The 12765-nt window shown below is 44.8% G+C and overlaps 1 protein-coding gene across 2 annotated transcripts in view; it reads left to right on the top strand.

Moving 5' to 3' along the window:
* Egfr (epidermal growth factor receptor) overlaps window positions 1-12765 on the top strand; it is a 185652-nt gene that overhangs the window by 136664 nt on the left and 36223 nt on the right. For both annotated transcript variants that reach the window (XM_057771137.1, XM_057771136.1), the window contains exons 11-15: window positions 67-157; window positions 2725-2924; window positions 5169-5301; window positions 7524-7614; window positions 9359-9516. In XM_057771137.1, coding sequence (XP_057627120.1) covers window positions 67-157; window positions 2725-2924; window positions 5169-5301; window positions 7524-7614; window positions 9359-9516 — 673 coding nt within the window. The remainder of the gene's footprint in view (window positions 1-66; window positions 158-2724; window positions 2925-5168; window positions 5302-7523; window positions 7615-9358; window positions 9517-12765) is intronic.

Raw genomic sequence — 12765 nt, 5'->3', positions numbered from 1 at the left:
CATGCTTCCTACAAAACAAAGAACTTTCCAGCATTGTGTGCCTAAGCCTTTCTTCCTCCCCTCTAGGGTTTTTGCTGATTCAGGCTTGGCCTGAAAACTGGACGGACCTCCATGCTTTTGAGAACCTAGAAATCATACGTGGCAGAACAAAGCAACAGTAAGTCAACTGTAACCAAAGCCTGGGAGATTATCTCTGCTTTTTATTTTGAAATTGGCCTTAAAAGGGAGGTACAGAAACAGGACAAAGATGAACTTCCACTCAGCTTCCCCTAATGTGAGCAACTTACACGAGCCGATGTGTGGATTAAGATAAAGATGTTGACTCTGCACAGCGCTGTGCGCTTGACCGACCGTGTACTTTATTGATCGCCAGATTTTCCATGAATGTGTGTGTCCTTTCTCTGTCCTCTCAAGAATCCCACATTGTACGGACTTCTAACATCTTCTTAGTCCCCTCCAAATATCCCTAGTTCCTATGGCTTTGACTGTTTTTATTGTCTTGACACTCTGGGAAAATATGAGCGGGTGTTTTACAGAATGTCCTTATTTGGGTTTGGCTAATCTTTGATAGTAATGAAGTTGAAGGTATTTAACATATCACACAAGGGGAACCAAGTGATGTTTTAACACTAAATGGTTTGGGGATCTATAATGTCCACTCTTCCAGACACAACAATGAAATGTGTGCACAGAGAGAAAAAGATACAGAGAGAGAGAGAGAGAGAGAGAGAGAGAGAGAGAGAGAGAGAGAGTCAGACAGAGAAAGAGAGAGACAGAGACAGGGAGATAGATAGAAAGGGAGGGAGGGAGGGAGGGAGGGAGGGAGGGAGGGAGGGAGGGAGAGAAGAAGGGAAGGAGACCCTTAATAGATGAGAGAAATCCTAAGATTGGTGGTGAGGAAGAGAAGCTTGGACATCTGCAGCTCAAACTGCCTTGGGAACATTAGGAGAACATTTTCTGAAATTTGCCACCTTGAACCTCACATCATATCATAGCACAATACACACAGAAAATGCATTGCTTTCCACCAGCTCCATTAGTCAGACGCTTGTGATAATAAGCACACAGCTACATCTGCTTCCTGCCTTCTGGGGCTCTCAGGAGCATTTCTTCACTGATGCCAGCCTGGGGATGAGCTCTATGACCTGGTGTGACTCACCAAATGCTGGAGCTTGACCTGCCAGAAAGACCCCAGGCAGATCCTGACTCCTTGGCTTCTCTGAGGAGAATTCCCAGTGTGGGTTTCCTACCCAGGACCCCTCGTTTCTCTGGAAACAGGCAGTGAATAGAGATGGTCTATGAAGGCGGAAATGGGAAGAACCACGAACAGAAAGAGGGGGCTGTCAAATAATGCTTTATTCTTCTGACATGTAACCTCTTAACTTTCATTCTCTTCCTTTCGTCCTGTCGCAACCAACCCATTCCTGATGCTGGTGTCAGAGAAGCTTCCTACAAATACACACTGCTTCTATGTGCTTGGCCATCAGCGGCCTGTGACAACCCAAATTCCTCCAGCAGGGCCATAGATCTGGGCTCTGACTTCAACCACCATCCCCAGGCCTGTCTTCCAGCCCTCCCCGCCTACAGACAGCCTTCATCCTGTTTCCCCACGTGATGTGGCATTCCTTTCCCTTTTGTCTGGCTAACTTCAGTCTAGTCATCCAGTGGGGGCGTACCTTGTAGAATCTTACTTGGCTCTGCTCTCCACGTCTCAGATATGAGACACCGTGGCTTGGAGAAAGTTGTCCTTCTATGGCGCTCCTCCATGGAGCTACTTAAGTTCCCCTTCTTGACTAATCGTTCTCTCTAAAGCTGTGTTCATTTCTCTGGACTCAAAAAGTACCTGGATGAACTAACCCGGGCCCATAGGGGCTCACAGAGACTGAACCGACAACCAGGGAGTCTGCATGGGACAGATCTAGGCACTCTGCATATATGTTACTGTTGTGTAGCTTGGTCGTCTTGAGGGACTCCTAACAGTGGGAACAGGGACTGTCTCTGACTCTGTTGTCTGCTTTAGGGACCCTTTTCTCCTGCTGAATTGCTTCATCCAGCCTTAAGATGAGAGTAGGTGCCTAATCTCACTATAACTTGATATACCATGGCTGAATGATATCCATGAAAGACCTATCCTTTTCTGAAAAGAAAGGGAGGAGGAGTAAAAGGGAGAGGGGCTGGGAGGAGAGGAAAGTGTTGTAGAGATGTAAAAGCAAATAAAGAAAGAAACGAAAAGCTCTGCCTGTATGAGGGCATCACCTTCAGATAGGTTCTCTAAGTAAAAGAGACATACATTTAACCTATACAGTGTTTGTCAAGGGGCACTACAGATATTTACTCAATAATCATGACCAGATGAGCCTGGATAGATGAATAGATGGGTAGGTGGGCAGACAGACAAATTGACTTCAAGTACACGTTGGTGTTTTTGATTTCTAGGAAAGCTATAAATGCAGTAAATGAAATGGCGTCAGGCCATTGGCCAGGCCTCCAATTTACCCAAGGTTAAAGATAACAAACGGATGAAAAACCATCTTTTCCTTGAAGAAACTTAAAAAAAAACACTCACATTTTCCAAAAGCCGGGATTCATATTTTTCACAGAATGATTATTAATAATGGGAACACAGTTTTTAGAAAACCCAAGTGGCCCAGAAAAACAAAATCAGAGGGTGGCGTGTTGTTCTCACTGTCATATACAACGCAATTCTCCTTCTCCCCCCTTCAGCGGTCAGTTTTCTCTTGCGGTTGTTGGCCTGAACATCACATCATTGGGATTGCGTTCCCTCAAGGAAATAAGCGATGGGGATGTGGTCATTTCCGGAAACCGAAACTTATGCTACGCAAATACAATAAACTGGAAAAAATTCTTTGGGACTTCCAATCAGAAAACCAAAATTATGACCAACAGAGCCCAGAATGACTGCAGTAAGTAGCTGGTCCCATCTCACCTGTGTGCATAGCCCCTGGAGGTAATTTCTTTTCAGAAGGGATGCTGAAGGGGCCCTCAGCTCTTGCTCACTGCTCTTCCCTGGGTCGACAGTGTGCTGGAGCAAAGAGTGAACACAGGGATATGGAAAATGTGTGCTTCTGTGGGGCATGGGGAAAAGTTAAAGTAACAAATAAGTCAGATGCTGAGAATGCAATCACAACTGCAAAGAGATGGGAACCCTTAAAGAAAAGCCTTCTACTCTGCACTGGGACAATAGGAACAGGGGTCCTAAGGGCTAAGCCCCTACCGCCAGAGGCTCCATCTGGTGGAAATGTACATTCATTTGAAAGAAGAGAACCCAACCTGAGAATTCAGCTGAAGAGATGGCCTGCATCTGGAGGCCAGGCTGCATCTTTACCTGGCCCCTAAAATGGGCAGCAGCTTCCACATGGTACTGGCTTTGTACACAGGAAATATATAAGGTTGATGGGGGCATGGAAGCTTATGCCAAGGTTACAGAAAACCAGCCAAGTCGACCAGTACATGAGCAGGGCTGAAGTTCCTAAAAGGAGCCCTGAAGAGGCCACTCTGCAATCCCATAAAGATGAAGCTTAAGTCTCAATGGACACCCCAGGATTTTAGAGATATCAGTATGATGGGATGACTGCTACCAAAAACAAAAAGAGAAGAAGCTGCAGACTTGGGATAGAGCAGGTCAAAGGGGAAGCTTCTGCACACTGCAAGGGGCAGACCTGGAAGGACAGAGGCTACCTAAGTTCTTGAGAGCCCCTTATTTCCAGCATCTGAAAATCCTGATGAAATTACTCCGGCTTTCAAGAACTTGAGTAGTTCTGCTGGGTTTCTGTCTCGTTTTGGTTCACTCTTTCTTTCCTGTGCCCCATTCCACCTCTATGAAATGGGAATGATTATTATGTGTCGTTGTATGTGGAAAGTTTGTAATTTGCTTTCTGATTGCCCAGAGGGCAACAGCTAAGAGATTGCCTTGAATCCCAAGGAAAAAATAGACTTGAGATTTCTGAACGCTATTGATACTGTTAAAGACTTGCCAAGGGCAAGTGAGAAGGCTCAGCAGAAAAGAGCGTTGCTGCCAAGACTGGAGACCTGAGTTCTATTCCCAGGACTCATATGGAGCAAGGAGAGAGCCAGCTCCCACAAGTTGATATTACACACACACACACACACACACACACACACACACACACACACCACAGTGGCATGCACATGTACATCCTGTACACAAAATAAAAAAAGGTAGTGGGTTTTTTTAAAGACTTAAGAAGATGGAATAAACACATTTGGTACTGTACAATGTTCATAATCCTATGTGGGCTGAGAGCAGGTGTGGAAGGCGGGGAGGATGATGTGACTTGAGTGTGTTCCCAGGAGCCTAGGTGTTTGAACACTTGGCCTCATGCTTCTGCCACTATGATGGGCAGTGTCCCTTCTTAAACTGCCAGCCAAAGTAAAGCCTTCCTCCCTTCAGGTGCTTCTTGTTAGATATGTGGTCACATCAGTGAGTGACATATGTGCTGCGGTCTAGGCTACCTGGAATTTAAAGGATGAAATGTGACCTTCGTTGTATTACATTTTGGCTAAAGATGGCTCTATCCTCACTTCAGCCTTTAGTCGCTAGAGCCACGTCCAAGTGCACGCGTATACCTACTCATGTGCGCAAAAGGATGTATGACATTTCACAGTTATATTCCCGACTCTGGTTTCAAAACATTAAATTAAATTAGCTTTTGAAACTTGGCAAATGCCACTGACTTATGGCAAGACTCTAAACACCAACAGGCAATACTGAGTATCAGCGATGCTTTGGCCCAGTTGAGCTTTGAGAACTTGCCCTGTTTTTTATGCTTTAATCACCTTGGCTTTGGCTTCCTCTTTCACACATGGTGATGATTCCGGTACCATGGCATTCCTCAGTGACATAAGAGCCTGTATGTGACTCTCTTGGCATGGTACCCAGCACACAGCAAGCAGCTACAACCGTCCTTGCCATGTCTGTCAGCTGTGACATCCATCATCAAAGCCTCCCCAGAGTCAGGTCCAAGCTGCCCTGAACACCACAGAGAACAAAGGCCATGGTCCCCTACTCTCCCCAGAACCCCCGTGTGCCTACGAAGAGCACACAGTCCCTCGGAAGGGTGTCACCTCTTCTGATCCCTCCCGTTACTGCTCTGTGACTGACCCTGTGACTCATTGTGTCTTCTCAGAGGCCACAGGCCACGTCTGTAATCCTCTATGCTCCTCGGAAGGCTGCTGGGGCCCTTCGCCCAGGGATTGTGTCTCCTGCCAGAATGTCAGCAGGGGCAGGGAGTGTGTGGAAAAGTGCAACGTCCTGGAGGGGTGAGACATTGTCCTTTCAGCCTCGGTCTAACTGAAAGTTGAGCCTCCATGCTTTTTCTACAGCCTTGCAGTTATTCACGTTTTTTCTTCTCTTTCTCTCTTGTTCTTGATATTATCTTTGTTTACTTGATGTTCATTTTTTGGCAAAGTGTTCATCACATTAGAAAGCAAGTTTCTCATTGTTCCTCAATTTCTGATAATCTGTTCTGTCTCTCCTCCTGAAAATACTTTAAATTTTCATTTGACAGAATTCCTCAAGATAGAACAGACACAGTAGCTAACATATTTAAGAAAGTGTGAGCGTTTGGACTTTTCTTTCCTGTCCACTATTCCCATTGTATTAAAATATATCAACACAGAGCATTTCCTAATTAATTTTAGTTTTATGTGCCCCTCACATGCATTGATCATTGAGTTGTGCAAATTATTTTAATAAAACCAGGAACAAGGATGAACATCCTATATTTTGTTAGTTTAAAAGTAATCAATTGATAGTACAAAGTATGGCAATGTTGGCATAAAGTTATCAGTGAATACTGGTAATGATTTAAAGAAATTACTTAGAAAATTAAATTGAAGGGCAGAAAGGGGCATTTTGTTGTTGTTGTTGTTGTTTAAGGGATGAGAGGAAGCTATGGTGGAGGAGAGACATGTGAGTTACAGGCAGTGCTGGGAAATCTTCCATCCTGTTTCGCTAACAGGGTGTGGACCACAGTTTGTATCCAGAAATATTCCAGAGCTGGATGGAAAGGCAATTTTGATTTTGTAAGAATATCTCCATGGGCCTAGGGTTACTGCCCCAACTGCTGTTTGACGTCACATAGGGAGCACCACCATAGCCCTTACTGTGCTAAATAGAGGTTCATATCTTCAACTTTCAAATCTCTTCACTGCACCCAGAGGCCCAGGGCTCTTAGTGTGAGACGCCGATGGCCTGCAGCACCTCGTCACCACTCCAGCCAGAGTCCTGCAGGGGTTGACACGGAGACAAAGCTCAGAAAATCACCACTGAGGGTTTTATTCACTGCCTGTCTGTTGGCTGTGGTCTCTATGTTCTGCTGGGGGGAAGCCGTCCAGCGCCGGCCATTGGCCTCTTCTGTTTGCTTCACAGTTTGACATCAGTGAGCAGTGACAATAGGCAGGCAGGGACAGGTGCGCATGGCACCCTCTGCTGTTACAACCCTAGTCCATTCCTTGATTTTGGGATTCTTAGCTCCACAAGTCTTAGAGTTCTTACATTTGCCTGCAGTGTGAGACTCTTGGGTGTTATGACATTGTATAGGGCCGCTCCATTAGGATTCCCAAACCTGTCGTAGCAGCTTCAAGAAGGGCCTGAGTGACGGGCTCCTCCATTCTTGATGGTGATTGCTGTTACAATCCTTGGGCTCGGGATGGCTGAGACCTGTGGCTCTAAAATCCCGGAAGTACTCTGGAACTCCCTCAGCCACCAGGACCCGAAGTTTGTTTTTTCCTGCTCTATGCAGTGGTCCATCCTGCGGCCTCAGCTCTCCATCCTCTCTCTGTCTACCCTCCCTTTCGTGCCTGCTTTGGCTCCTCTCAAGATGGCCGGTCTCCGCTTCTTCAGCCACTAAACAGCAGGCACTATTTCTGCAGCTCAGCCTGACGGCGGCTCGCTGTTACTGCTGTTCCACAGCCTCTTCCATCACCCTTCCTGTTCATGCTGCCTCTTTCTACATGCTGCCAGCTCAGCCTGACCTACTAAAAGTAGGCAGAGGAAAGACGGCCTGAGAGGAGTCTATTATTGGCTTAGTATATCTATTGCTGCAATGCCAGGGGAAACAGCACACAGGAAGGAGTTTTCCAGAGACTCAGGAAGTGAACAAATTTGAACGTTCCTTTCCTATCCCTTCCTTAGTCTTAGTAACCATTTCTTTCCAGCTTAAATGTCCATGTGGGTCTTAGAGGGAAGGGATGGTTCTCAAAGATGTTTTCATATTTGACTTTCTCACCTGACATTCAAAAACCATGCCTGTAGGAAAAGGTCAGAGAAGTACTCTGGTTATAAATGAAACTGTCTGCAAGGTGACCTAAGGCTCTATTAGGGAGCTCAGCGTATTATATTTCAGGTCAGTCCCAGCATTCTGACCCTTTCTTTGCCCTTAAGATGCTTCTGAATTTCTGGGCTACGTCATTTGCGTTACTTGAAATAGTTACAGCCACTTGGGGTATGGCATGCTCAGTTCACCGTGTTCTTCCCCCAGGGAGCCGAGGGAGTTTGTGGAGAAATCTGAGTGCATCCAGTGCCACCCAGAATGTCTGCCCCAGGACATGAACATCACCTGTACAGGCCGGGTAAGGAGTTCCACTCCACACTCTACCTTGCTTTGTGGGAAAGCCTTCACAGGAGCTGCAGCAGGATCAGCGATGATCCAAGCCGCCCCCAAGTAGGAAAGATAGCTGTGCATGCCCTTTCCAGGGAAGAGAGTGTAACAAGTTCAAGTTACACTATTTTTTTTGAATGAATCCCAGCAATTTTTCTTCAATCATTTGCTTTTTTTACACACGCAGTAGCAAACTCCTAAGGGATGTCTGTGGGAATTCAGGTAGCTCTGTATTCAAATATGCTGCTCCTACCTGATACTAAGCCTAGTCGGGGCTCTGTTTCCCTGTGAGTTCCAGCAGCAAACTCTAAGTGTCCTCATTGAAACCTGTTTCAGCGGTTGTCCATCAGTCAAGAGGAGTGTAACAGAACTGAGTTAGGAAATCGAGACTGTCAGCATGACTGGTTACCAAGTAAGCCTTGGGTGTGCAGGCTTACAGGGCATTGGATTGACTCTTCATGGCTGCAGCGAAATAATCGGTGCTATTGCTTTAGTCTTCCAGCTGCTCTGGCTTTGAGTGTGTTCCGCCTCTGTGCAGACAGAGCTGAACGGTTACCGGAGCCAAGGGGGAAAACCCTTGCCTGACAGTCCTCTCGTGAAGTGTGAAGCACACAACCCGGGCAGTCCCGCTGCCTCATTTCTGGGGATCTTACAAGGGCATTCCAGATTTTACAGACAGACTCTAGCGCTGCACATCCACAGCCCAGTCTGCAGCCAGCACCGCCATGTGCCACCTTCTTTCCCACGGAGAAATACAAAAGAGGATTTTCCTTCATGCGCCTCAGCAAGCCGAAGTCTGGCCTCCCTCAGCACAGCCTTTTAACTTCAGATGGGAGATGCAGGAAAGATAAGGACATACCACACATGTAGACCAATCGAAATGACTCTCACAAGCACTATGCCCATGATATCTTAAAGTACTGTTAAAATATGGTGAAGAACACAGTTTAATTTATGCTTGGGTGTGATAAATTCATTTGCCTTTTCTATGAAAACCTTTATGTACTTTATTCAACGTGGCTGTACTAGAGGGACTGAGAATGGTAAACATGATAACAGCTCTCCTTTCTTAACAGATTATAGCCCACAAATCAAATTGCTCTGTACAGTTGATCTGAGTTAGCAGAGTCTATCTGAGGGCCAGGAGATGATAAAGAAGCTTGCAGTTGGGTCTGAATGCTTTCGTTCCATCCCTGAGACTCACACAGTGGAAGGCAAACGCTAGCTCTCACAGAAAGTGCCCTCATCTCCACAGTGCATCCACACACTTTCATCATTAGCTAGTTAGTATAAAACATATTAAAAGAAATTGAATTTGTTTCAGTACAGTCAGGAAAACGTATCTTATTGCGGGCACAGCAGGCAAGAACAACCACATCACTTGTAGATTTTAAGAACTTCTGTACTGGGGCTGGAGAGATGCCTCAGTGGTTAAGAACACTGGCTGATCCTCTTAAGGACCCAGGTTTGATTCTCAGCACCAACATGGCAGCTCACGACCACCTGCAACTCCAGTTTCAGGGGATCTGATGCCCGCTTCTGGCTTCTATGAGCTCCAGGCGTACAAATGGTGCACAGACATTCACACACATATACAATAATAAATAACATCCATATTATTGGCTTTTGTTTTCTCACAGTAAATATTATAAATAGGAAGTTATTTTTGAAAAAGAACTAAAAAGATCTGTAACATTTTCTGTATCTTGCTTCAGGGGCCAGACAACTGCATCAAGTGTGCCCACTACATTGACGGCCCACACTGTGTCAAGACCTGCCCCGCTGGGGTCATGGGGGAGAACAGCACGCTGGTCTGGAAGTATGCAGACGCCAACAATGTCTGCCACCTCTGCCATCCAAACTGTACTTATGGGTAAGAGCAGTACAGTCACCTACAAAAGCGTGTGAATTTATACACTGGAAATGCCTACCAAATTTTAGGCAGTGGTTAATATAGCTTTTTTAGCCAGGACCCAAATATGTTTCCACTGTGTGCTTGTGGAGGCAGAGGAATAGGGTGGTGGGCAGATCTCAGATTGACGAGACTAGCACTCTGTCTTTCAGGATGTTTGTCTCAGGTAGTCTTGGTTCCTTGGCACTGCATTGCCAATAAAAAAGAGTGATGGGCACAGCTGACAACCTCTTTCCCCCTCTGTATAATTAGGGTTGGGGATGGTATGGACTGGGGGGGGAGGGCCTGGGGAGGCGGCTCATTCTGTGACTTAAGGACCTAGTTTGTTCGCCAACACCATGTAGAAAATACCTGGCGTGAAGACTGTATACACCTGTAACCTCAGCACTAGAAAGGCAGAGATAGGAAGATCCCTGGGGCTTTCTGGACATCCATTCTAGCCAAATTCTTGGTGAACTAGAGTTTGCTGAGAGATCCTGACTCAAAAAAAAAAAAAAAAGAGTAGTTGTTTTTCAAAAATGATATTTGGTGCTGACTTCTAGACTTCACACAGTGCATGCACACGTGACGCACATGAACACACACACACACGTGAGTGCACATGAACACGCACACACGCACACACACAGTTACTCTTCCTGAATTGTTCCAAAGCACCTTTTTAAAATCTGCTTGATTGTTAAGCTGACTTCAGTGGCTTGAATTAAAGCTGGCTTGAGTAGAATTAGCAGAAGCATTCTGACTCTATACATTTGATTTACTAGAACACTAAATATTAACAATTGGATCAGATCACACTCAGTAACCAGAACAGTGTCAGAGTTTTCATTTATATATATTACCCATGTCATTGTATTTCTAAAATCTTCCCTCTTACTCAGAACTGTCACTCACTCTTTCTTTGGTTCTCTCCAATACCAGCAACCTGGCTTTACGGTGCTGTGTATCTAAATGGATTCTTCTGTAAAATCCAGTGATACGTAATTCAACATAAATTACAGGATTTTGTGATGATGAGCTAGTATCTATAATGTACTAAAAATAATGACTAAGACAAGGTGAGAGTTAACAAGCAATGTTAATGGTGAGGGTGGTGGCAATGATAGTGGTGGTGGTGGTAGGGACTGATGCTGGTGGTAAGAATAGTGGTGGTAGTGGTGATGTGGATGGTGGTGATGATGTGAATGGTGGTGGTGATATGGATGGTGGTGGTGATGGTGTGGGTAGTGGTGATGGTGGTGTGGATGGTGGTGATGATGTGGATGGTGGTGATGGTGATGAGGATAGTGGTGGTGGTGATGTGGTTAGTGGTGGTGGTGATGTGGATGGTGGTGGTGGTGGTAGGGACTGACGCTGGTATTAAGAATAGTGGTGATGGTGGTAATGTGGATAGTGATGGTGGTGATGTGGATAGTGGTGGTGGTGATGTGGGTTGTGGTGGTGGTGGTAGGGACTGATGCTGGTATTAAGAATAGTGGTGATGGTGGTGATGTGTAGTGGTGGTGGTGATGTGGGTAGTGATGGTGGTGATGTAGATAGTGGTGGTGGTGATGTGGGTTGTGGTGGTGGTGCCATTGAGGACACTGGTGGTGGTGGCAATTCTTTCGACTGTGACTGTTATGACAATAAGTTTTCTAAGAAAACAATCATACTATCTTTCAATATTTTGTTTTAATTTATTTCCCAAAAGTCTCAGATTGTATAAGGGGCTGGAATTTCCAAAATAATATCAGAAACAATAATAGTTGAAGTCAACATTTGACATCTGATGGTGATGGGTAGGACAGCAGTGTGTCAGCATTAGCATAGCCTTAGTTCTTGGTCTGAGACTCCAATTACCTTGCCAAGGAGAGTCATCTGCTCTTTCAAAATAATATTTCTAAAATTGAAGTGTGGGTTTTGGAATTTACCATTTCTGCGGTAGTAAGTTAACATCGTCCAATTTTCCCTATGTTTGTATCACCACACTGGTCACATTGTGCAGTTCTCAACCTCTGCAAAGCCTGTAAGAATAATGCTTTGCTCCTTTTCAACTTAGTCCATTTTTTGTATTAGCAGTTTTGGAGCAAATTCTCTAGAACATTACTGTGCGAGCTCTATACAATAAATGAACATCTCTCCTTTTCTCTGCATTGGAAATAAGTATATGTGTATGTTTCTGTCTGTGACTGTGCACTATTGGCCTTAACGGGACCTCGAAAGTCACCAAGCAGGAGAAATTAATTGCCAGTAGACATTCTTACCTTGAATGAGAGTTTCCAAATACAGAAAGATAGAATTTTTTCATAATGTGGATTAAAATTTTGTATTTATCAGTTGGTCCGATTTTTTTTCTGTGTTTTCCTAATGCTATAAATCTGATGAAGAACATGCACTTTTAAGTAGCCTTGTTATTGCTACCTGTGTTTTATCTCATAGTACCTAATTACACAGAGTTGTTTGAAATGGATTTACTTTTTAAAATACAGTGAAGGGTTGATAGGGGCAGGTGAAAATGAGGATATGTTTTCTCTAGTTACATATTTGTAATGTATATCTTACCAAACACACCACCACTCTAATTTTCAGAGAGAGGGTAATGGGTTGCACTTTTTCTGTTTTTATGGGGATGGCAATATTTTATGGGACTCATCAATACTCACAGTTTATAAACCAGTCATGTTAGAAGCTGGATTACACATAAGGAACCCACGTGACTCCAAAAGCCATGACTGTGACCATTTCGGCATTTGAAGGGACACTTGAGGCACATGCATCTTTAAATTGAACCTTGTTTTTATATTAAACAAAAAGGAGATATTGTCTGGAAATTTTTATCCTGATAAATTAAACAACGTTCCCAAAGAATTTGCTCATTTTCGTTGTACATCCCAATGTGTTTGTTACCATTGTAATTGTAGATTTCTTGCAATGAAAGAAGGAATTGTGTGGGAGGCAGAATGTGACAGAAGTAGATGATGCGACCTCTTTGACCTCCCACCAAGAGTCAAAAGACAGGAGAGTGCATTGTCAGCTTCCCGAGTGGTCCCTTAATCTCGTGATGCCCCATCCTTCCCTCGGCAGCCTCTGTGCTGTCACCTTTCCCACTGGTCATCCTGTTACATGGGAACTGGTTTATCTTTCCCTCTGAGCTCACCGATCGTAGTCTCCTGTTGACAATCAATGGCAATTGTCCAGGGTAGCTTTCAAGGGCTGTATGAAATTAAGCAG

Source organism: Chionomys nivalis, chromosome 6, assembly GCF_950005125.1.
Source record: "Chionomys nivalis chromosome 6, mChiNiv1.1, whole genome shotgun sequence".
NCBI lineage: Eukaryota > Metazoa > Chordata > Mammalia > Rodentia > Cricetidae > Chionomys > Chionomys nivalis.
This window is presented reverse-complemented; position numbering and strand designations above follow the sequence as displayed.